This window comes from Sminthopsis crassicaudata, chromosome 3 (assembly GCF_048593235.1).
Source record: "Sminthopsis crassicaudata isolate SCR6 chromosome 3, ASM4859323v1, whole genome shotgun sequence".
In the NCBI taxonomy this organism is placed as follows: domain Eukaryota; kingdom Metazoa; phylum Chordata; class Mammalia; order Dasyuromorphia; family Dasyuridae; genus Sminthopsis; species Sminthopsis crassicaudata.
The window spans coordinates 338,488,120-338,514,925 of record NC_133619.1 but is presented as its reverse complement, the minus strand read 5'-3'; the positions used below and the strand labels follow the sequence as shown (position 1 = coordinate 338,514,925).

Here is a 26,806-nt window from a genome sequence, read left to right as displayed (position 1 = left end):
CCCAGTTTTGAGTGGAGGAAGGTGGGTGGAGAAATCCCATGTGGCCCCTCCCTACTCTGTTAGAAGAGGTAGAGGGGAAGGCAGCTAGCATTTGCCTCAGGCTACATACGACATAATGCAGAAAATTGTGAGTGGAGGACAAAAACCCTACCCCCACCCATCTTGTGATTAGGGTGTGGGGGCATTTAGAAAGGTCAATTAGAATTGGAGATAAGCGACTCCAGAAGCAAGTTGGGGGTTGGTGGATTAGAGGGAGATTGGAACTCTACATATAGAATTCAGGGGTTAATGTAGCCATTCTCTAAAAGGGAGCTTGAGGGAGAGTCTATTATTCTATATCCCTGACTTCCTGGACTGAAGCCAGAAAAGTTGAGTCAAGAAAGAGACAGTTTAAGGAAACTGAGGCAATAAAAAAGAACTGTTGCACACCAGAACAGAGAAAGATTCTAGCGAGGCGCCAAATTGAAAGTAGTTAAGGAGCATTTAAATAGTTTCAATCACTTTAATTCACCCCTGCCTGCCTGCAGTCAGGATGGGGGAAAAAAAGGAGAAATCAAAAGAAACTATTTTCACTCTCTTAACAATTGATTTGCCTGGATTCAGAATTTTGTTCTCCCAGCCCAAATTACAAAGATGTCCTTTCTGAATTTCTAGCCTGGCCAGGACCAGAACTTCGAAAGGGCATCTTTTAATTGTCAGCATATGAGGGGGCATAGGGGGCATCCAATGCTTGAGAAAGAGTGTGCTAGGAGCTAAAAGTCCTGGACCAAGAGAAAAGTCAGGAGCTCCCACCTGCAAGGTTACCTAGACAGAAAGGCTTGAACAGCTAGTTTAAATTCTGTCTAGGCTTTAGAAAGCAGGTAAGTGTGCCCTGAGGCTTAGAAAGAAAATGGGCAGTTTTAAAATCCAGCCTAGAGAGCATGGTCAGGAAACCGAGTCCCATTTTAAAAGGTATGGGACAAGCTAGTTCTCTGAGAGCGCTGGAAGTCTTGGCTCCTTTAAGAGCCAGGTAAAAGCTATGGGAGGATGTTTCTAGAGATCTTGAAGAGTCCCCAAATCTCCCCACTGTACCCCAAGAAAGGGACAGGATGGGAGCATTTAAATGGCAGGTTAAGCCACATGGGAGAGGTTGGAAAAGAGAGAGGATGGAGGAAGGGAGAGATGTTATCTTACCCAGAGCATCTCAGGTGGCGAAGGTGAAAGTTCACGCTGTTGGGTAGAGACACATCCATTGACCGTCTCCTCGTGGCTACAGCCCGACCACTACGGTGGAGTGAGAGAGGGCTCAAACACAGATATCTCCCCCAGAAGAGATTGAGGAGTCTGCCGGCCTGGGACCTGAGAGGGATGGCCATTTGATGGGGGGAGGGGTGAAGAAGAGACACTCTCCCTAGTGTCTCCCGCCTGTGGGCAGGATTTTCTGGCCAGATAAAGGGATTAGAATTTGCTTTGGCTCTAGAAGACGCCTCTAGAGACAGAGTGAGATGAAAAGAGAAGTAGTCTCCACCAGAGACTTTGCTCGCACCCCAAACCTGGTCTGTTTTAGAGATAGAGTGAGGGTAGGAACACAGATATTCTTCCCAAAAACTGCTCGAAACTGCTAAGGATGAAAATTGTTTCTGAGAGACCTGAAAAGGTTAAGGTTAGTTTTCAGCGTAACAATTTTGGGGTCCCCATGAGGGCCACCCACTAATGAGGAAAAGGAAAGGGGGAACCCCATTTCTCGGTGCATAGATAGTAAGATAATCCCATGAGGTGCAGTGTCCCCTGTAAATGAATTTATAGGCCTGAAAACCTAGATTGATAAAAAAAGGTTTATTGTAGGAATTTGGAAGTAAAGCTCAGTTAGAAAGACACCACGGCCAGAGGTGGCCGCTGGGCGGGCAGGGACCCTTACATGGCTGGAAGGATACTATGTTTGGGGGGAAAGGGCTCCTGAGAAGAGGGTGCTCCGGCTCATTTCTTTTATACCTAGAAGATGATGGGCGGTACCCCCAAGTTCTCGGTGGGCTTTTCAGTTAGCCCAGATCAGGTGAGGGCTGGGGGAAGCTGAGCTGAGGACGAGGCTGGGCTGGATATTCAAAGGGTGCCTTTGAACAGGATTTGTGAATCAAGGTCAGCCATGGGTTGGGCAATTAGGAATCTTAAAAGGACCCCAACCCTTATCAATTTGACTGGGGTACTCTAGCTTCCAGTGTAAGGGAAGATGAAGGAAAAATCCAGAACATTCTGAGGAAGGCCCCAGTTGTACAGAATATAGAATTCAGCGTGGGGATTATAGTGGTCCGTAGTGGAAAACTTGGAAATGAAGAAACTGTAAAAGATGAAGAGACACAGAATGATATTCATCTACTTTATTTCTTGCTCAAATGATTCATGAGGTTAGCCCAGACCCCAATCTGGAATCATCTAATAATAAGGAGTAAGAGAGAGGCGGCCATCACATTTGTAGGGAGGCGCTCTGGAAAGTAAGGCCGTCTGGAAGATTGTCTGCTTTTTAAGGATGAATGAACTCTCGGATAGACAGGAGGTCTGTGGGGCAGAGATGGGCAGAGCATTACTTACACTATTTGAATATTCTAAAAGTCTCCAAAGAATAATGGAAAGGAGCTTAGTGGACACTAATATGTTACATTATATTATGTATATGTCATATACAACCATTAAGACTTGTAGAATGAATGAAAGAAAACTATTAAGTACCTACAGTGTTCTATGCATGGAGAAATAGAAAATAGAAACAGTTTTTGCTCTCACGGTGCTCATTATAATAATATATAAAGCGACGTAAAGAATGTCTTCAGAAAAAATAGAACTACAAAAAACAGACGAACTTGTCATGAAATGAGAACAATGAATGACTCATGGACCGTTTCATCGGTCCATGAGGCAACCGCAGCATGGGTGAACTCCAAGTTGGAAATTTATAGTTAGAGTGGTGTAAGAAGGGCGGTTATGTGTCCCATCCCTATCAAGGGCAGGACTTGGAATCAGGAAGATTCATTTTCATGAACTCAAGTTCAACCTCAGATACTAGCTGTGTGACCCTGGGCAAATCACTTAAATCTGTTTGCCTCAGTTTCCTCATGTGTAAAATAAGCTGGAGAAGAAAACGGCAAATGGGGTCACAAAGAATCATTTGTGACTGAAAAAGGGAGTGATGCAAAACGAGAAGGTATTGATGTTTATAGACAGAGTATCAGTGTAAATCTCCATCTGCCTGATGCCTTTTGTCTCCACAGAGCAGAGGTGATGACGGGTAGCAATCTAGACTAGTGGGGGGACACTCACCAGAGAATAGAAGCCCTCCTTGCTATTATTTTTGGTACCACCCAATTTAGCATTTTTCTATGTGTTTTCTTTTATTGCCCTTGTTTCCATGTATATTGCTTCCTCTACTAACCTACAAAGTTCTTTCAAGCAAAAAACCACAAAAAAAAGTCCCCAGTTTGCATATCAGCTGTTTAGAATTCAGAATACATTTAGTCAATAAACATTTATTAAGAACTTTTTGTGTGCCAGACACTGTGATAAGCCCTAAGGATAAAATACAATCTCAGGCCTCAAGGAGTGCAAACGTGCAAGCAACTTTGTTTAAATAAGCTACATACAAGATAAATTGGAGATAATCAAGTAAGGGAAGCACTAGAATTCAAAGTAGTCATGTTTTACATTACTAACTTTGGAGGCCAGCCTGAATTACCTTCAGTACTTCTAAAGTATATTCTGTAGTATTTCATATTTTGTGGAACAGTGGTTCCAAAGGAATCTAATTTTCAGCTTAGAGTACCAAGAATACTTTCCTTCAACAGTGGACTCTGAGACTCTTCTCCCCTGTCCCTCTTTTGCTGGCCAGTTGTATCAGGACTCTTCCAGCTCCAAGTCATTGGTTTTGGCTTTTATAACTTGGGTAGTGGTTCTAGTTGGGTAAAGGCTTGGCCTAAAATGTGTGTATTTGAGTGTGCATGTGGTTTCAAGAGTAAGTTATAGTCACAAGTATTTTATAAGATAAAACCCAAGGTACCCTTTGACCCAACTCCCACCCAATTAAAACTGGGAAGACTTCTGAGCTAACACATCCTTTCCTCTGAGGTCCCCCCAAATGGATCTCCCTTCTTTTCTTTCAGTTGTAACACTTGTGGTTTTTGAATCAAAATTTCTCTTTTTCCTTATCTTACTATTGAAAACTCATAAACATATAGCTCTTTTGAAATTTCCTAAGGATTATTTTTTTCCCTCTTGATGGTAGGGATGGAGGGAACAAAAAGTAAAGAAAAAGGGAAGTCCCTCCCCTTTTGCTCACTTCTTTATCAGGAAAAGAATCCTGAAGAAACAATAAAGAGGATCTTACAGCGGTCCTCAAACATTTTAAATAGGGGCCGGTTCATGTCCCTCAGATTGTTGGAGGGCCGGACTATAGTAAAAACAAAAGCTCACACTCTGTCTGCGCCCCTCTGCCATTTGCCATAATCAGCGGGCCGCATAAACGTCCTCAGCGGCCACTTCTGGTCCCCGGGCCCTAGTTTGAGAACCCCTGATTTAAGTTCTGAAATAAGTTATTTACATTTCAGAGGAAAAATTCTGAAATCTATATTTCAGGTTTTCTCTCATTTTCTCTTAGAAGTTTGAAGGTAAAGAACAGGATGAATCTTCTATATTTGGAGTGTGTGGAAATGAATGTGAGAATGAGTCAGTGATGTGGATATGGGGAATGAATAAAAAAGACATATCCTTAGAGCTGGGGAGTTGTGACTCACTTTTCTTTCCTATATCCCTCTTCCTATAGCGGTTCTGCCAGTACAAATCCAACTAAAGGACAACCTTAGGGTGAACTGAGAAGCCAGGGTTCAGTAGAATTGCTTATTCAGAAGAATAAGCAAAGGATAGGAGGGCCAGTCAATCTCTGGCATTACCAGCTATTTTCCAAGTAAGTATTATATGTAAATTTACATCTGTTTGTCTTCACTACATCTAATAGACTGTTGGGCTCAAAATAAATCTTCAAAACACATTCATTTTACTTAATGACATCCTTGCTCCTTCAGGATTCATTTGTTTGTACATTCCTGATTTCTCCCTTCAGTTTTCATTATACTTACCTGAAGTATCTGAGCATTTTTCAGAGATTCAATCACCTTGATATACTCTGGTCCCAAATATTTTTCATAGGTTCTTTTGTCTGGAACATTTGACAAGCATTCAGTGTTGTCTGTAAACAGTTCATCTTTAGTTTTGGATTGGAACATCTGGAACATCTGCCATTCTGTTCCATTGGTCCCAAAGAGGTCCTGTATCAAATGGACATACGTATGGGTGAGTGTCCATGGGATTAAATTTATGGGAAACTTCTTTACCTCGTTATAATCTTTCTCCCTTCTCATTCCTACCCAGTTAATTTCAGGTCTCCCTTCTTCATTCATAAATATGTTGGACTCTCATGTGATGTCTCTTATTTATAGATACTCAATAATTGGTCATTAATATGAAAGAAATTATCGTTTTTATCAGAATAGTAGTTCTAATAATTGTTGATTAAGAAAGATGTCAGATTACAAGGGTTTTTAGCTTTTCCATGCTAGTAAAATGTTATCTACCTACTTAAACTATTTAATTAAAAAAACAGATCAGAAAGGATAATCACACTTATCACAGCCTCTACCAAGAAGCTAGGCACACAGCCCTCATAAATATTGGGGAGGGACCTAATGATTAGAGGGAGATCTTAGGTGAATTTTTCAGTCTTCCAGATAGCTCAAGCCAAGAGAGTGATGGAGATTCAGCGCCCTTCTGGTCTCTAGTCATAAAGGGAATTTTCTCTTTGTACAGTTAGAGACCATTAAAATCTTTGTTTTCAGGCTTAAGTAGGGAAAAGTCTACATCATTGGGATTGTGACCTGTTAACTGATTTCAATCTCATTTGTTTATAAAGTAGAGGCTATTAAAAAGTTTGCTCCTGGAAAAATCAGGGAATGAAGGAATGTGTCACTTTTTTTTTTTTTTTTTTTTTTGATGAGGTAGGGGTATATAATATATACTGTCAGACTCAATTGTATAGATGATTTTGCTCAACTGATTTTCTCTCTTTTTTGTTTTTTGTTACAGGGGATGACTTGCTGGGCAGGAGAGGGAGAGAAGTATACCAGAAAATGAAGATAATATAATGATATGATATTTCATTTTCTTCCTCAGTGCATTCACTTAAATCATCCTTTATGCTTAGAACATATTTCCTTCTTAACTTTGCCTTTCTGACTCTATCTTCTTTCAGGGCTCGCCTCAGGTACCACCTCTTCTGTGAAGATTTTTCCAAACCCTGGCTAGTACTCACAAAGTACCTCTTACTCATTTGTGTACATGTTGTGTCCCTTCACTAAAATAGAATGGAAACACCTTGAAAATAAGTGCTAAAACCTTTTTATCTCTAGGAATGAGTACCATGCCTGTCCCACAGAGGGTACCTGATAAATATTTGTTGCATTTAATTGAATTTGAACTTAAGCTCTGTTCAGGGAACAGAGCACTAGTTCTGGAATAAGGAAGTTCTGAGTTCAAATCTAACTTCAGGCACTTACAGCCTGCATCTAGACAAGTAATTTAACCCATGTTTGTCTCAGTTTCCTAATCTGTAAAATGGGGATAATAATGGCGCTTATCTCCCAAGGTTGTTACAAAGATAAAATGAGAAAATATTTGTAAAATGTTTTACAAACTTTAAATATACAAATATTATTATGTATTATGGTATATATACACATTATATATAAAAATAATTATTCTTATTGTTGTTGTTGACACCTTAAATTCCACACACCTGTTGGTTCAACAGTATATGGCGAACTAAGGCTGCCTTGTCTGGCCGTGAGACCACAGCATGATTTGGGACCTGAGCCAGATGGCTCTCTCTTTAGCCTCTCTCACAGGCTTCCTTTTTCCGTCCAAGCATAATAACTCAAAGTCCCCACTCTTTAAGTTTTGGGCCCAGCTTTCTTTGTTCTGGCCTGTAGAGAGAATGGAGTTCATGATTAGCAAAAATCTCAGCTCTAGCTCTCTCAAGGAGGGAGTCTATGGGGATAGCATGAGTGACAATCAGATCTATGCATGGGACACACCGGTCCATAGACGTCCATATATTTGTGCCAGTTATAGATTAAGAGTTACAAGGAAATAACTTTAGAGGCAATCTCCTCCTACTCTCTCATTAGACAGTTCACCACCAGTATCTTTCTACTTCTCCAGCCCCTATATTAGCTTTGTCATCTCAGTAACTTAGTTTATCTAGATCGTTGGGGACCATGAACAGAACTGCTGCTCTTGACTCTCCTTATGGTTCACCCATTTCTTTCCTTCTGTCTTCTAATATACTAGACCCCTTACCTTTCTTTCCTCTCCCATCATAATCAGCCCCCTAAATTGTTCCCACCTGAAGCTCCTCTGCTCTCCTGAGTTAGAATGTGCATGTGGCTTGGCTTAAATGCAGACATTTCTGGTACTTTCAATAGTAAGGGGATATTAGATATAGTTTGAATTGTGTCTGTAGGCCACAGACTCATTGAACCATGGAAAAGACAGAGTAAAGCTGCACTGTCCTGTAGAAAACTTTGGTGGGACTGATAGTTGTCTTCATGTCCCTTCAGCGACCTCATTCAGAAGAACGATTGTGTAGAATTGTTCTGCTCAGAGGGCACCCTCGGGAACAATGGGTAAACATTGCAGGAAGGGTGATTTGGGCTTTGTAGTAAAAATTGGGAGATTAGAACAAACTGGAGGACGGCCAGTATATGCTGGGTGATGATTTGTTGAGTGTTGTATAAGGGACGTTTGTTCAGAGATGGGTGGGACTGGATAATCTCTTAGTCCCTTCCAAAGCTGAGATTCTGTGTTTGAGAGGCAAGGTGGTATAGTGGATTGAGGGTTGGGTTCGAAGTCCTGAAAACCTGAATTCAAATCCTGTTTTAGATGCTGTGATTCCAGGCAAGTCACTTAGTCTCTCCTCATTTTTAAAATGAAGAGGCTGGGATCAATGCGCTTGAAGGTCTATTTCAGCTTTCAATCTATTATCCCATGATGCTATGTGGCTGAGTGGATAGAGCAGTGATGCTAATGATTGTGCTAATTCTCACTTTCATGTATGTCTCTAGAGACTAGTAGGTGACATAATCTATTAAGTCCCGAACCTGGAGACAGGAAGATCTGAGTTCAAATGTAGCCTTATGTATTTGTTAGCTGTTTAACTCTAGGCAAGTCACTTAACATCTTCCTGCCCAAATTTCCTCATCTATAAAATGAGTAATAATAGAACCTACCTCACAAGGTTGTGAGGATAAAAGGAGAGGTTTTTAAGGCAGTTACTTGAGTGTCTGGCATATAGGAAGCACTTGATAAGTATTTCCATCTATCTATCTATCTCCTAGGCTGGAACTGTATGGGTTACTTATGGGCCCCATCACACGTCTAATCGGTACAGAAGTTTTACCTGCACTGTTTCTTATCTTAGTTAGTTTAGCCCTCATAGACAATTTTGTGGTTCATTCCCAGGGGTTTACTATTTTGATACCAAATCTTGTAGTGATACCAAATTTACAAAACCTACCTCAGTTAAGAACTCTCAAGCTCAAGATATTCAATTCAATCTCTCTGATAGCTAATATTACAAGTATGTACCACCATGCCTGGCTCATTTATGTCTTAACAGCCTTCTAGAGTACAAGCTGCATAAGAGCAAGAAAAATTTCTTATCCAAGCTTCATGTGTCATAGAATCATAGTATTAAAACTGGAAGTGGCATTAAAGATGGTCTAGTCCAACCCATTAATTTTATAAATGAGAAATGAAATAATTTACTCAAAGTTATACATAAGTATATAAGAAAATAACAGAGCCAGAATTCAAATCCAAATCCTCTGTCTTTGATTCCTTTCTTCACTGTAACATACTGTACTCCTTGGCACCTAGGAAAGTGCTCTGTTTAAAGAAGGTATTTAATAAATGCTTGCTCCTGGATAGGCCGAGCGAATATATTAAAGATGACAATACTCCCCAAACTAATCTATTTATTTAGTGCTATACCAATCAGACTCCCAAGAAACTATTTCAATGACCTAGAAAAAATAACAACAAAATTCATATGGAAGAATAAAAGGTCGAGAATTGCAAGGGAACTAATGAAAAAAAACTCAGAGGAAGGTGGTCTAAGTGTACCTGATCTAAAGCTATATTATATAGCAGCAGTCACCAAAACCATTTGGTACTGGCTAAGAAATAGACCGGTAGATCAGTGGAACAGATTAGATACAAAGGACAAAAAAGGGTACATCTATAGCAATCTAGTCTTTGACAAACCCAAAGATTCCAACATTAGGGATAAAAATTCATTATTCGGAAGAAACTGTTGGGAAAACTGGAAATTAGTATGGCAGAAATTAGATATGGATCCACACTTAACACCATATACCAAGATAAGATCAAAATGGGTCCATGATTTAGGCATAAAGAGGGAGATAATAAATAGATTAGAGGAACAGAGGATAGTCTACCTCTCAGACCTGTGGAGGAGGAAGGAATTTATGACCAGAGGAGAACTAGAGATCATTATTGATCACAAAATAGAAGAGTTTGATTACATCAAACTAAAAAGTTTCTGTACAAACAATACTAATGCAAACAAGATTAGAAGGGAAGTAACAAATTGGGAAAAATATTTTTACAGTTAAAGGTTCTGACAAAGGTCTCATTTCCAAAATACATAGAGAACTGACCCTGATTTATAGGAAACCAAACCATTCTCCAATTGATAAATGGTCAAGGGATATGAACAGACAATTCTCAGATGAAGAAATTGAAACTATATCCACTCACATGAAAGAGTGTTCCAAATCACTACTGATCAGAGAAATGCAAATTAAGACAACTCTGAGATACCACTACACACCTGTCAGATTGGCTAAGATGACAGGAACAAATGATGATGAATGTTGGAGGGGATGTGGGAAAACTGGGACACTGATACATTGTTGGTGGAGTTGTGAAAGAATCCAGCCATTCTGGAGAGCAATCTGGAACTATGCCCAAAAAGTTATCAAACTGTGCATACCCTTTGACCCAGCAGTGCTACTACTGGGCTTATATCCCAAAGAAATACTAAAGAGCGGAAAGAGTCATATATGTGCCAAAATGTTTGTGGTAGCCCTTTTCATAGTGGCTAGAAACTGGAAGATGAATGGATGTCCATCAATTGGAGAATGTTTGGGTAAATTATGGTATATGAATGTTATAGAATATTATTGCTCTGTAAGAAATGACCAGCAGGAGGAATACAGAGAGGCCTGGAGAGACTTACATCAACTGATGCTGAGTGAAATGAGCAGAACCAGAAGATCACTGTACACTTCAACAATGATACTGTACGAGGATGTATGCTGATGGAAGTGGAAATCTTCAACATAAAGAAGATCCAACTCACTTCCAGTTGATCAATGATGGACAGAAACAGCTACACCCAGAGAAGAAACACTGGGAGGGGAATGTAAAATATTAGCACTACTGTCTATCTACCCAGGTTACTTATATCTTCGGAAGCTAATACTTAACGTGCAACAAGAAAATGGTATTTACACACATATATTGTATCTAGGTTATATTGTAACACATGTAAAATTTAAAAAAAATGCTTGCTGAATAGAATTTTAGAAGTTTCATGTAAAGACTCATGGAATCACAAAATTTTAGAATTGGCAAATCAACCCACAGTCTAACAGGTATCTCAGAGAAATTCCTCCTATCACATATCTGCCACTTATACTTTCTACTGGAAGACCTTCAAGGAGAAAGAAACTACCACCTCTCAAATATACTAACCTACTTTTGGGCAGCTCTAATCTTTAAGAACATTTTCCTTATATCAAATCTAAACTGATCTACTTACAATTTCTACCTACTGTTCCTAGTTTGGGGTCAAGCAAAACAAGCCCACCCATTTCCTCTTCCACATGAGACCTTTAAAGTTTTTGAAGACAATTATCATGTTTTCCCTGAGTCTCTTCTTCTCCAAGATGAGCATAACCACCTTGAATCAAACCTCACTGTATGTGGACTCAAGGCCACTTAAAAATTATCTCTAATTTATCTTATCTCTTATTTTACATAGGTTTTTTTGCATGGTGTCTCCCCCATTATACCATGAACTCCTTGAGTTGAAGAACTATGAGTTTGGGGTATATGTGTATGTGTTTTTATGTCTCCCAGTGCTTAATAAATTGTCTATTACATATTAGGCATTTGGCTTGGTTTGGCTATCTTGGGTGATCTTTAGGTGTTCTCTAGATGTTTATCAATGTCTTTCTCAAATTGTGGTATCCAGAAACTTACAAGATACTTCAGATATAATCTGATAAGGACAGAGTACAGAGGAGCTATCACCTTCTTAATCCTGGGAATCATGCTACTCTCAGTGCACCCCAAGAATGAGTTAGATTTCTCAGCTGCCCCATCACACTACTGATTCATATCGACCTTGAAGTCAATTAAAACCTCTAGCTCCCTTTACAACAGCTATTGTCTCACAATGTCTCCTTCCTCAATACTTTATTTGTAAAATATGCGTTTTGAACTAAAGATAATTAGATTTAGTCTAATGCCCTAGCTCTTCAAGACCTATTTATATCTTGACTTTAATCTAAGTGTGATAACTATCCTTCTTAGTTTAATCTGTAAATTTGCTGATCTGTAAATAAGAGTTATATATTTATTAAACATGTCATCTAGGCTTATTATTGTTTGTTTGTTTTTTTTTCAAGAAAAATGTTGGTGCCTGGAACAACAAAGATGAAGAGTTCATGAAACTTTCTCATATACTTAACTGACTTCCACAGAGATCAATATATTTTGGATAATGTGATTCTAGGGGCAGATAAAAGTATAGTCAATGACATACCATCTGTATTTTCCAGGACAGTGCTGTGTTTCACAAAGGCAACATCTCCTTTATTCTCCGCCAGACACCTATAGAAAAAGAAGAGAAGAGAAGGGAGGAGAAAAGAGGGGTGGGGAAAAAAGGAGAGGAAAGTATAGAAGAGGAGAGGACAGGAGAGAAGAGAGGATCAGGTAAAAGAGAGAAAGAAAAAATCAGTGTGAGGATGTTATTTTCTTTCTTTAAAGGGCAATTCATTTTAGGATCATATACCTTTCATTTAAAGGAACCATTTTGCACATGTAATGCTTTTCATCTTCCTTTCAATAATAAAAACAATCCAAGACTGTCACCAAAAATAAAGATAGAAAGGAAAAGTTTCCATTAAGCTTTTTAGATTAGAAAAATGTTCTAAAATTTTTGCAGTCAGTAACTTTTACTTAAATAAAAGTTTGAGGTTTATATTTGGCTTTTATAGTGAAATCTTTTAAAATATATTGAAAATGCATTACTTATGACACATTTCTTTTTTTTTTCTTTGAAAACTTTTTTTTTAATTATATATATATATATTTTTTTTATAATATTATCCCTTGTATTCATTTTTCCAAATTGCCCCCCCTCCCTCTATTCCCTCCCCCCGATGACAGGCAATCCCATACATTTTACATGTGTTACAATATAGTCTAGGTACAATACATGTGTGTGAATATCATTTTCTTGTTACACAATAAACATTAGAATCCGAAGGTACATGCAACCTGGGCAGACAGATATTAGTGCTAACAATTTACATTCCCCTCCCAGTGTTTCTTCTCTGGGTGTATCTACCTCTGTCCATCATTGATCAACTGGAAGTGAGTTGGATCTTCTTTATGTTGAAGATTTCCACTTCCATCAGAATACATCCTCATACAGTATTGTTGTTGAAGTGTACAGTGATCTTCTGGTTCTGCTCATTTCACTCAGCATCAGTTGATTTAAGTCTCTCCACGCCTCTCTGTATTCCTCCTGCTGGTCATTTCTTACAGAGCAATAATAATCCATAACCTTCATATACCACAATTTACCCAACCATTCTCCAACTGATGGACATCCATTCATCTTCCAGTTTCTAGCTACAACAAAAAGAGCTGCCACAAACATTTTGGCACATATATGACTCTTTCCGCTCTTTAGTATTTCTTTGGGATATAATCCCAGTAGTAGCGCTGCTGGGTCAAAGGGTATGCACAGTTTGATAACTTTTTGGGCATAATTCCAGATTGCTCTCCAGAATGGCTGGATTCTTTCGCAACTCCACCAGCAATGTATCAGTGTCCCAGTTTTCCCACAGCCCCTCCAACATTTATCATTATTTGTTCCTGTCATCTTAGCCAATCTGACAGGTGTGTAGTGGTATCTCAGAGTGGTCTTAATTTGCATTTCTCTGATCAGCAGTGATTTGGAACACTCTTTCATGTGAGTGGATATAGTTTCAATTTCTTCCTCTGAGAATTGTCTGTTCATATCCTTTGACCATTTATCAATTGGAGAATGGTTCGGTTTCTTATAAATTATGGTCAGTTCTCTATATATTTTGGAAATGAGACCTTTGTCAGAACCTTTACTTTTAAAAATATTTTCCCAATTTGTTACTTCCCTTCTAATCTTGTTTGCATTAGTATTATTTGTACAGAAACTTTTTAGTTTGATGTAATCAAAATCTTCTATTTTGTGATCAATAATGATCTCTAGTTCTCCTCTGGTCATAAATTCCTTCCTCCTCCACAGGTCTGAGAGGTAGACTATCCTCTGTTCCTCTAATCTATTTATTATCTCCCTCTTTATGCCTAAATCATGGACCCATTTTGATCTTATCTTGGTATATGGTGTTAAGTGTGGATCCATATCTAATTTCTGCCATACTAATTTCCAGTTTTCCCAACAGTTTTTTCCGAATAATGAATTTTTATCCCTAATGTTGGAATCTTTGGGTTTGTCAAAGATTAGATTGCTATAGATGTACCCTTTTTTGTCCTTTGTATCTAATCTGTTCCACTGATCTACCGGTCTATTTCTTAGCCAATACCAAATGGTTTTGGTGACTGCTGCTATATAATATAGCTTTAGATCAGGTACACTTAGACCACCTTCCTCTGAGTTTTTTTTCATTAGTTCCCTTGCAATTCTCGACCTTTTATTCTTCCATATGAATTTTGTTGTTATTTTTTCTAGGTCATTGAAATAGTTTCTTGGGAGTCTGATTGGTATAGCACTAAATAAATAGATTAGTTTGGGGAGTATTGTCATCTTTATTATATTCGCTCGGCCTATCCAAGAGCACTGAATGTCTTTCCAATTATTTAAATCTGACTTTATTTTTGTGGCAAGTGTTTTGTAATTTTTCTCATATAATTCCTGACTTTTCTTTGGTAGATGGATTCCCAAATATTTTATACTCTCAACATTTGTTTGGAATGGAATTTCTCTTTGTATCTCTTGCTGTTGCATTTTGTTAGTGATATATAAAAATGCCAAGGATTTATGTATGACACATTTCTATAATAGTTCATTGTATGCATGATTTAATTTATTAGGAATGCTCACCTCCATCACTGTAGAGAGCAACTTAAGCATAAGTTTTTTTATTCTATGCAACACTTGTCCATGATCCTTCTATAATTTCTTCACAAGGATTCTGTCCAATTATCTCAAGACTTTCCTCTTGATTTTTAAATATTACATGGGGAACTGATATCATCAGGTCATCAATTGTGTTTCATTCTTGTACTTTGCTGTTCCACTACCTTTTCCATTCATATGTAGCCTGGATATCTTTTGTGCCTTTCACCATTCATAATATGCTCTTTTTTTTTTTTTCTCCATTACCCTTTGGATAATCCATAGTTTTGATCCCTCAAGACATGAGAATTCCATGTTTCATAGCCATAGAGCACTTCTGGGAGAGCTCTTTTACTATAAAAATGTCAGATTTTGTTTCATGATGAAGTTCTTTTGGGAGGGGAGGGGAGTAGGCAAGGTTATCAGAAATACTGCACAATTTCCCAAATGAAAGTACAGTCTCTCTCTTTCCCGCTAAAATTCAATTTTTATTAATCAATATATCACTGATGTTAACTGAGAGGCTGAAGGCATATTGTCTGGCTGGTTTATACATGTTAGAGTTTGCAAGAAAAACAAGTAACCTAATTCTTAGGTTTCTATCAGAATTTCTCTTCTTGTACAATAGTTTTATGAGGAATGAAATGGTCCTGTTAAAAATTAATCTGAGACTTAGTTCTTTTTTTTTTCTTCTGATAAATAAGGGTTTCATTAGGAGCTATTTTTGTCATTCTATCTATTTGAAATATTTATTCAATGACATCTTTACACATCTACTTTGTGGTAGCCAAAATTCAAAATATAGGACTCTCAAACACTGGGAGATCCTGATTAGTAAAATAAAATCAAATTATATCTTTTATAGGTTTGGTATTAGTTCTGTTTTCATGGCTTCCAATTCTTTAGATTAAGGAATAATATTCTAAAAACAAAAAAGGGGAGATGTTATCCCATGAAACAGTGTTCCTTTGTGTGTGGCTATATTTATGTGCTTAATTTTTATTTCTTCTTGTGCTCTCTCTAGTCTGTATTTTCTTTGTCTCAGTCTCTCTGTGTCTATCTCTCAATGAATTTTGCTCTTCCCATCTCTCTTCCCATCCCTATTTCTTAACTGACCATCACAATGACTGAAGTTATTTTCATTATTTATTCTATTAATTGTAATAAAGGCACATCATTTTTAGTTGAAAGAATGCTTTCTGTTCTTAATTTAAAAGATTGGTTGCTAGAATGTTTAATATTTCTCTCTCAAAAACAACACTGAATGTGTTTGTTTATTTCTTATATGGGGACTTTAATGGATTTTTCCTGGGGGGTTAATGGACTTCAATCGGGAGGCAGTAAGACGTGGTAGATAGGCCTCTAGACATGCAATTAGAAAGACACCTCTTCTATGGACAACTCTTTGACACTAGAAGGTACTGACCTTTCCTCACCTAAAAGTTCTTTATTCTCACGAAACCACAATACCAGGCCTTAAGGAGAGATTAAGAACCAGTAGTCTAGATGATATAGAGTATATGACTCTGGAAGATATATGAGTCTATATAATATAGAATGAGGAAACATCCCTAATTCTTTATTACTCATTTATTAAAAGAAAGGTATAGCTGTCTGTCCATTGACCTAGCAAAAGGTCAAGAAAGGAAAATAAATTTTTATCTGAACACTAATTTTCTGTCACGCTTACCTGAAAGCCCCTGTGTAGCCATAATATTTTTCTTTGCTATTAGCAGCACATTTGTTCAAATCCCCTCTCCCTGGACTCCCAGCACATAAGGTGCAGAGGCTAGAATTAACATCAGCATCAGGAGCACAGGATTCACTGAAGTATTTATCTATAAAGAGCAAAGATAGTCATTTTACCAGTATCAGTATGGAAGTGCTGTCCTTTACAAGAGCAAAGGGGCTGATCAGAGCATTCCTCAGTGGCTTCGGTGAGTTTCCCCCAAACTGACCTTGTTAAATTATAAGGGCATGAGCCTTATTTTAGAAGTAACTGAGGGACCCTTCTCCATGGAGTGTTGGTATGCTTACTAAGGAATGGATAGGTTTTGGAGGAGCTATCCTTACTACTGATCTATAAAATAAGCCAAGGACCAGCTTATTTCCCTCCCCCCCCCCCATTCTGAGAGTACGGACAAGGAAGGAGCAGATCAGACCTTAATTTGGGGAGTGGGAGAGACTGTGTTCAGTTTCTTTACTCCAATTTGGATCCATCTCCAGACCCTGCCTTAATGCTAGCTATCCTCCGAACCTAGAATGCTCTCCTACCTTTCCCCTCATTCCTAATTTCCATTACTTTCTTCAAACCTCAGATCAAATCCTTTCTTCAGGAAATCTTCCCTCAATTTCTCCCACTCTCACCCTCACCCTGCTTATGTCTTCCTCAGAGATTAAACGACCCAAGCAGCATTATCCCGGAATCTAATTTGCTAGCCAGAGAAAACAGATTTCTTACACAGCAGCAACTTTGGGAGATGCTTCCTCGGCAAACTCGATTTTAGGACTTCACAAATTTAAGGATTCTCAAAATTTCAAGAGTTGGGGGATTAGACTTTCTAGATCAGGGTTTCTTAATCTAGAACCTGCAGACCTCTTGGAGATCTGTGAACTTGGGTGGGGATTTATTTTCATATCATATATGTTTTTATTTGATGCATTAAAACATTATTCTGGAAAAGATTCCCTCTATGGGAAACTGACAAAGGATTGCATGACAGAAAAAAGGTTATGAACCTCTAGACCAGAGAAGTGCAATGTGTTTGTTGGAGAAGGAAGAGAAACAGGATAATTCCTAAAGCTCAGTCCTGCTTGCAAAGGCCTGTCCCAGCTCAAAAAGACAGACAGGAAAAAAACAAAGGAAAGTTACTCCCAGTAACGAATCCTCTTGCTCTACTTGCATCCTCTTTATAAAGTACTAGTGAGCACACCTGTACGATGCCCCTTTGATGTCCCCGAAGGTAAACGGACAACTCATCAAATTGAAGTGGGATTCTCTGATCACCCCCTCCTCCTCTCACCACGTTACAGGTTTCTGTTTTAATCTTCACAATTGTTTACATTAAGTAGGGGCATATGGTGATAATATTACAATCTGAAATAAATTTGAAATTTGTCAAGGACCTTTGAAAAGTCTATGAGCAACTAAGGGGCTCAGCTCAGGGAAAGAAAATAACTACCAGCTGATACATTTTTAAGAATTGAATCTCCTATATATAGAAAGTTAGCATACAAACTCCACCATGACGCAGGTTCTTTGGTTCTGCAGGAGACTCTTTGTGTCTATTTTAACCTGATTTCAGCTATATAAAAGTGTTTTGTGTATGAGAGTGGTATGATTTTATACCAAGGTTTGCATACTCCACCCCACTCCTGTTCCAACTCCTAAAGAGCCCTGTTCTTATTCGTTTCAGACCACCATCTTTCCAAACTCGCGGGAGTTGGTTTGGTCTTGCATCAGGCTCATAGGGCTGGTACGACCCGCAGCTCTGTTAACCGCTCTATGGCGGGACTTTTTGCCCCGCTGGAGATCAGCATCTGATTTCTTAACAACTGCCACAGCACAATAGCCTTGTAAGATACCCAGAAAAGCAAATGTTAACGCAGGGCCAGAAGTCCTAGGTGTTTCATCAGGTGCAACTAGCTTCTGCCTGCCCAGGTCTTCTCTTCATCTTGGAGGAAAGCAAGATCTCCCCCAATTCCTCCATCTCTCCCTCCCTTTCTAACTGTCCTTACTTCCTTTTCGCATGAAGGAACTGAGGATCAGAATTCAATTGCTTTACCTGAGGTCACACAACTCTTAGGCTCAGTGTAAAAGACTTGTCAGATGTACGGGTGGATTGGGTCCCCCGGGAAGTAGCTGGCTCCCCCTTTATGAAACGACTATTTGCTGAATAAGTTGCAGGTAATTCTTGCTTAGATAATTAACAGATTGTGTTTCAGGTAGGCCTTTCCCCATTATGTTTTAATGCCACTTAGTTTAGGCGTAAGAAACGAAACATTTTACCAAGAACTCCCCGGTCACTGATGAATGCAGGAAAGACTTACTGTACACTCTTGCAAGAGTGGGTGTCCAGGTGAGTAGGCACACCTCTGGGGCTCCAAAGGCAGCATTTTATTTTCTATCCCGCAGCACAAATCCCTCCTTTACCTCCCCAGTTACAGAAGTTACAGGACGTGGATGTCCACGCCGCATCTGCTCCCGAGGAGCTTGCATTCTCTTAGGGGAAGGTAAACCGCACCCTACGTTATTCCTCCATGTCCTCTTAGGCTCCAGGGTGTAATTTGTTTCATTTCTCCGATTTAATTTTCATAATGGTGGGAACCAAACGCTCATCCATTTCTCACATAATGATGAGCTTGGGAAAGGAGACAGCTCAAGATCAAAAACGCCAACGGGAAATTCCCTTTTTGGGAGAGACTGAGGGAGATAACAGAGAATTTTTGTCTCATTCACAACAGCAGGGAATTCTTGTATTATTGACAGATATCTCCGGAACCTCTTGATGACATCTCTGGGCAAACACGTTTGGAGGACTCCAGTCATCATGTATGTCTGTAAAGAAGGCTGAGAAATGAAATCTTGGCATTTGGTGCCCGTCAACGCCCCCCTTGAAGGCAGCTGGGTCCATCCCGTTACTCTCAATAACGACTGCGTTTCCATACAGCATCGAGTAGCGAACTCCTTTGCTGCCGACCCGCCCTTGGTTACTTTGGGGAAGGAAGGAGAGAGAGAAAAGGAACTGACCCATCTCGGTTTAGACCTCAGTTTACTCCTCATCAGTAGGTTTTGAAATCTTTTTTATAGCTTCACTTTTTAAAAACACACGGAACAAGAGTTATCACCTGTTCTTAAATAACTGCGTGCTTTAAGGCTAACAGGTTTCTCCCGCTCTAGACCTTTCTGAACAGTCTTTATTGAGCTGCGGCTGAGCTCCGCAATGTGCAGAGACTTTCTCCAGCAATGGATAAAGCTCATTTTGGCCGTAGGTATCAGTAAAGCAGCTGACCATTTTCAGTTTGGGAGCTATTTGGGGTTACTATAGAATTGCTAAAATGTAATTTTGTGCTTCTATTCTAGTAATAAGTCAGCAGTCCTAAATCTTCCCGCTTTGGAATCTGCCTTAGGAAACCCCCCACCCAATTTGTCTGATTCTGACCACTCTTTAGTCCGATAGCTTCTCCTCAGGAAACCCCCCCCAGACCAAACTCCTGAGATAGTGAATAAGACCCCTCCTCAATTCATTGCTGACTGTAATCTCGTCAGCAATAATGGAGAGCACTCCCTCCCACCTATGAGCCGCGGAGTTAGCACATCTAGGATTGAAAGTTAAATAAATATCTCTCCAAACTTTGTTTCTGTGCTGAAATTCCCTTACAATTCCAGCCCGCTTTTTGTAGTGCATTATAATTACTATTGCAATAAAACTTGTCCCTTGACTAGGACATGGGTTCACGCCTGAAAATTATTTTAAGATACTTTGCGACACTTGTCTGGGACCCCAAACTTTTGGGACCCCCCCCTTCCCAACCTCAACATGATGATCTCAAATAGTCCTTCCAGCTCTAATGCTCTTGTACTATTTACCTCCTTCTTGGTTAGACAGTCTTCTCTTCAAGTCTCTCTCCTTTTCTTGATTATTTTGGGGGAGAAAATTGGAATTAAGTGATTTGCCCAAGGCCACATAGCCAGTAAGCATCCGAGCCTGGATTTGAACTAGGGTCCTGCTGACTCTAAGAACACTCCCGCTGCCTACCGCACCACCAACCTGCCCGGATCATTTCCCATACAGTTGCCAAAACGATTTTCCTAAAGCATAGGTCTACTCAATAAACTTCAGTGACTTCCTATGCCTCTGAGGTCAAATACAAACTACTCTGACCGTGTTATCCCCTTCCTCAATAAACTGCCATTACCATGGACCCACATTTAACACCACATACTAAGATTAGATCAAAATGGGTCCAAGATTTAGGCATAAAGAACGAAATCATAAATAAATTGGAGGAACATGGGATGGTTTACCTCTCAGACTTGTGGAGGAGGAAGGAGTTTGTGTCCAAGGGAGAACTAGAGACCATTATTGATCACAAAATAGAACATTTTGATTACACCAAATTAAAAAGTTTCTGCACAAACAAAACTAATGCAAACAAGATTAGAAGGGAAGTAACAAATTGGGAAAAAATTTTTACAGTTAAAGGTTCTGATAAAGGCCTCATCTCCAAAATATACAGAGAATTGACTTTAATCTATAAGAAATCAAGCCATTCTCCAATTGATAAATGGTCAAAGGATATGAACAGACAATTTTCAGATGATGAAATTAAAACTATTTCCACTCATATGAAAGAGTGTTCCAAATCACTATTGATCAGAGAAATGCAAATTAAGACAACTCTGAGGTATCATTACACACCTGTCAGATTGGCTAAGATGACAGGAACAAATAATGATGAATGTTGGAGGGGCTGTGGGAAAACTGGGACACTGATGCATTGTTGGTGGAGTTGTGAAAGAATCCAACCATTCTGGAGAGCAATCTGGAATTATGCCCAAAAAGTTATCAAAATGTGCATACCCTTTGACCCAGCCATACTACTACTGGGCTTATACCCCAAGGAACTACTAGAGAAGGGAAAGGGTCCTGTATGTGCCAAAATGTTTGTGGCAGCCCTTTTCATAGTGGCTAGAAGCTGGAAGATGAATGGATGTCCATCAATTGGAGAATGGTTGGGTAAACTATGGTATATGAATGTTATGGAATATTATTGTTCTATAAGAAATGACCAACAGGAGAAATATAGAGAGGCTTGGAGAGACTTACATCAACTGATGCTGAGTGAAACGAGCAGAACCAGAAGATCATTATACACTTCAACAATGATACTGTACGAGGATGTATGCTGATGGAAGTGGATTTCTTCAACATAGAGAAGAGCTAATCCAATTCCAATTGATTAATGATGGAAAGAACCAGCTACATCCAGAAAAGGAACAATGGGAAATGAATGTAAACTGTTATTTTTACCTTCTGAATCCAATTCTTCCTGTGCAACAAAAAAATTCGGTTCTACACACATATATTGTATCTAAATTATACTGTAATATATTTAACATATATAAGACTGCTTGCCATCTGGGGGAGGGGTTTGGGGGAGGAAGGGAAAAAATCTGAATAGAAGTAAGTACAAGGGATAATGTTGTAAAAAATTACCCATGCATATGTACTGTCAAAAAATGTTATAATTATAAAATAAAATAAAAATAAAAATTAAAAAAAAAAAAAAAAAAAAAAAAAAAAAAAAAATAAACTGCCATTACCTCCAGGATGTCTGTCCGTCAAAGCCCTTCATCACCGGCCCCTCTCCCCAACACAGTCTGAGATGGAGTGACGGCCCATACCTAGAATGCCCCCCATCTCTGCCTTCCCCCCACCCTGGCTTCATTCAAACGCCAGCTAAAATCCCCACCTTCTTAGGATGCCTTTCTGATTTCCTCTTAATTCTAATGTCTTCTCCCCTACCCCCAATTATTTCAAATTTATCCTCCATATAGCTTATTTGTATATAATTGTTTGTTGCCTTCCCCTAACTCCACCTTAGACTAAGAGCTCCTGGAGATCAGCAATTGTGTTTTTCCTTTCTTTATGCTGGACACATAGTAGGTGCTTTCTGTGTTTTCAATTTCAAGTTTTATAACTGCCTCTGTCTCTTGTTTGGTTGTAGGTTTATCTCTTATCCGCAAGCCACGAGAGGCGTGTCATCTGCTTCTTTTCTAGTTTTTAAAAATAATATGATCTTTACTATTAAGGATGCATTATTATACAGCATTGCATTTATAGAGTACCTACTGTGGCCAGGCTTTGGGTCAAGTGCCTTACAATTATTACCTCATTTGATCCTTACAACATCTCTGCAAAGTAGGTGCTAATGTTATCCTTATTTTACAAGTGGGGAAACTGAAGGTAAATAAAATTTAAGTGACTTGCCCAGGGTTACATAGCTAATAAGTGTCTGAGGTCAAATTTGAACTCAGGATTTCTTGAGTCCAGGTCCATTCCTAGCCTCCTTTAGCAAATGCCTAAATAAACATTTATTTACTGTTGAATTTGAGGACCTGTTTCCAATCTAACTTTTTAGCCTTATTTTGCTATATTTCCCTTCACTCTGCAAACTCAGACTAAATGGCCTCTTTATTACTATTCACACATGATATTCTGCTTCCCCCGTTTTTTTCCCGTGTATGTACATGCTTGGAATGCTCTCCCTCTTCAGCTTGGATCCTCAGTCTCTAGATTCTTTCCAAGCTCAGTTCAAGAGGCCTTTCCTGATCCCCCATCTGAGAGTGCTTTTGCTCAAATTTTACTTGTCTTTATTTTTAAACCTATTTTCTGTTAGAGGTAGCTGTGGTATAAGAGCTGGCTGAGGAACCAAGAAGACCTGGGTTCAAATGCTGCCTTTGACACATACTAACCATATAACCCTGGATAAACCACGTAATCTCTAAGTATTCTAGCCTATAGCTTCTTAAACAGACGCTCATGGAAATGAATGTGGGGGTCATGAAATTATGATTTATCATCAGTAAATTTTGATTTGCATACTAATTTATATGCTTATATACTTGGGATCATGTAAAAATTTCTTGGGTGAAAAGAGGTAGAAAGCAGAAAAAGATCAAGAAACTCTGCTCCTAGGCAACCCTCTTAAGATTTTGAATTGCATAGAAGATAGTTTTCTCATGTGGGAGTTGCCTAAATTAGTGAATCTGATCTGATTCAGATATTTTAATATATTCATTTATTATGTGCATTTTTTTTGCCCTCAGTAGAATATAAGCCCCTTGAGGGCAAGGACGCTTTCTTTCTTTCTTTTCTTTTTTTTTTTTTTTTTTATCTTTGTAGTCCTAGAACCTAGAATATAATAGATACTTTAAAAATATTTTTAAAAATTGATTTATTGAGCATTGATGGAGCCAGCATGACACAGCACTAAGAGATCCAGAATCATTCTGATTTTGCCACTAATTCACTATGATTTTTAAAAACCATATGGCCTTTTTGTGTCTCTATGTCCAGAAGTGAGATTGGCCCTAGAAGTGATTTCCTATTTAGGAAAGGAGTATGGACCAGATGAACTCATGTCCCTTCTAATTCCGAGATTCTGGGATTTATGAAGATCCCTTACTGTATTTAATGCCCTAATAAATGAGTGTCACAAGGTGTTAGAGCTTTTTTCCTTCAGGATCCTTCCTCCAAGCAATGCTTTTGGGTGTTTGGGAGAAGTTTAAAAAAATTAAACCATGATGGCTTCTAAAAGGGCTTTTAAGCTGTATTGTATCACTTCAGATATTGTTATTATTACTACTACTATAAGCATAGGGAACTGTATATCTTTTTTGTTCAATACACATTCCATTCAACAATCATTTATCTAGTTATTTTTAGTTCTGACTTGTGATGTCATTTTTGTAGGGAAATTTTCTCTTTTTCTTTTTTTCTATTTGCGTAGGGAAAATTTCAATGAGAAAACTCCTCGTCGTTTTCTGGACATTGAGACATTCCTATCTGTTTTGGACTAGTTATCCTGACTTCAAAAGTGGTTCTCTATTTACACAAGACTGCTTCTTCAACATGCATTCTGAAGCACTCACTACATGCTAGCAGGGTAGCTGGGTGTCTCAGCAGATAGAGTGTTAGGGTTGGGATCAATTAAATTCATCTTTGCTGAGTTCCAATCTGGTCTCAGACACTTAGTAATTGTGAGACCTTAACAAGTCATTTAACCCTGCTTACCTCAGTTTCCTCATCTGTAAAATGAGCTGGAGAAGGAAACAACAAATCACCTTAGTATCTCTGCCAAAAAAAAAAAAAAAGCAAACCCAAAAGGGATCACAAAAAGTCAGACATGATGGAAAAACAAATGTGCTAGTAAGCTCTTGGGGCACTATGACAGGCAGAGGGGAATCTACAATTAAGATGGAAACAACTACTGCCCCCAAGAAGCTTGCATTCTACATTCTTCTCTTTCTACGACTCTTAGAACTAGATATAGTAATTTCATCTGAAGACTATTCATATATTCTTGAGTTTAATCGGATCTTAGGCTAATAATGCATGGTCCCTGACCTAGAGCTATGCCATATCTAGAGAACAAAGGCCACAGAAGCAGTCATCTAATGACTCTTGAACATTTTCAAAACTGAACTTGACTTTCTACAGACTCATTAAATTGAGCTCCTTTACAGCTTTTCCCCCCTCAAGTATCAGAAATTTCCTTCTACTGTCTAAGTTACCAATGTAGACTTACCTTCAATAGGTTTAATGGGACAAAGAGGCCCTTGCCCATGATTGGAATCCTTAGTCTCCGAAAATACAAGAATAAATGAGATGTTACCTTTCATTAGCATTTACTGAATTGAATATCAGGATTCTTTAATAATAACTGTTTAATGTCATATTCCTTTGATTTTTCCATAATTTAGCATAAAGTGAATTTTAGAAAAAAAATCTGATTGAATTCAAACAAGGCTCATTTAGCTATTATCTGATTATGTAGCTTGTAGACAACCTAGACTTTTCCTTTTTCCTTTTCCCACCTGTTTTTTCTTTTCCTTGTGGCCATTCTAGCACTTATTAGATCCTCCCTTCTGTGGAGAATGTGCAGGGTTGGAGAGAAGAGCTGAAACTTACTCCTTGATATGATGAAAGAAATTAAAAATAAATGACTAAACTAAGATATTTAGATGAACTCCGAACTTCTGCTGACCCATTCTGTTATCCCTTCCATCTCTGAATTCCAAACCTGCTTAAATAGCCCAATAAAATCGACTCATAAAATGTCATTTTGTCATAAACAAGATGGAGTCAGTCATCAAGGGAAGATCTCATTCAGCTTACTGTAATTCTCTGCCAGGACAATCTCCAGACCACATTTGCCAGCAATATAGATAAATCCTCCGTCCAAGCTCATGGCATCAGCTTCCCCTTCCTACAAGGGCAAAACAAATAATGAGAGAGAAGAATGGGTGGAATAAGTATTTATTAAGTACATACCATGTGATAGGCACTGTGCAAAGCACTTTACAAATATTATATCATTTGATTATTAACAAAATAACTGGATCGTTTCCTGTGCTATCTTTCTTATATCTCTCCATCAGAACGATTTCGTTGCATACAAGATGATTGCTGGCAAATGGAGGCCCAGGACTCGATTTTCTTCCAGATACTGTTCTGAGGATCAGCCATATGGAATGGAGATGTAGAAAAATAATCACAGTAATAATAGCTTCTGTCCATATATTCCTTAGCTGGGTGGTCCTGTCCAAGTCACAGAACTTAAGGGTCATCAGGTTTAATTCCCCTAAATTTATAGATGAGGAAACAGGCCCAGAAACATTGTTAGGCCCTGGAGTCCACATAAGTGGTAAGAGTTAATTTAAGATTCTAAGGCAAGTCCTCTGACTTTAAATACAGGATTCTCTCTCCTGAAGCATCCTGCTTGGTAAGTAGCAGAACTAGGATTCAGATCCCAGGCCAGTGTCAGTATGGTGGCTCCGTACCATAATCTTGTCAGTGCACTCCTCTGTGGTTTCTGCCACAGCACATGGCTAAACCACTGACCATACTCCACTCGTGGCACTTCAACTCTTCATCTTTGCTCACTGCACACCAGCTCATTCTTTGGGACATCAAGGGAGACGCCTTAGCTCGAAGCAAGAAGGAAAGGTCAGAGTTTGGTTCTTTAACGCTGTAGGAGGAGAATGCTAATATTTCTATTGAAACTTGCCACCTTAAACATAAGCTTCTATGCAACAGTAGCAGCCATTTCATTTCCTTGAGACATTCTCAGATGATTTCCTTCCACTTAACCCCATTAGATAGTTAACACACATTTATTTTGCACCTACTCTGGGTCAGGCACTATGCTTATCACTGGAGAAAAAAACAATAGTCCCAACCCTGTAGGAATTCGATTCTAATGGAGAAGATGCCATATAAATAATTAGGCACATACAAGATATATATAGGTAGGAGAGTACTGCTAAATATTTAACAACTGTCTCTCAAAAAAAAGTAATGGGTTCAAATTAAGTTTAATTTTGTTATTTATCAACAGTTTTTCTATCCCTTTCTTAAGTGTAGACAATCAACAACACAGAGAATCAGCATCTAATTTGTGGCCTTTGCTGATTTCTGAGGTGTAAATGCTCACACTGAAAATTTGAAAATCAGTTCTTGTGAGCTGGTTTTAAATGGCTACAGCATACCTTTGTCTAGATGAACAGTA

The 26,806-nt window shown here is 38.7% G+C and overlaps 1 protein-coding gene across 1 annotated transcript in view; it reads right to left on the bottom strand.

The window, feature by feature from the left end:
* Window positions 1-752: 752 nt before the first annotated feature.
* LOC141562104 (inhibitor of carbonic anhydrase-like) overlaps window positions 753-26,806 on the bottom strand; it is an 82,535-nt gene continuing 56,481 nt past the window's right edge. Inside the window, 7 exon segments of the mRNA XM_074302113.1 lie at window positions 753-761; window positions 1,174-1,263; window positions 5,100-5,288; window positions 6,812-6,901; window positions 6,904-6,998; window positions 11,930-11,997; window positions 16,200-16,347. Coding sequence (XP_074158214.1) covers window positions 753-761; window positions 1,174-1,263; window positions 5,100-5,288; window positions 6,812-6,901; window positions 6,904-6,998; window positions 11,930-11,997; window positions 16,200-16,347 — 689 coding nt within the window.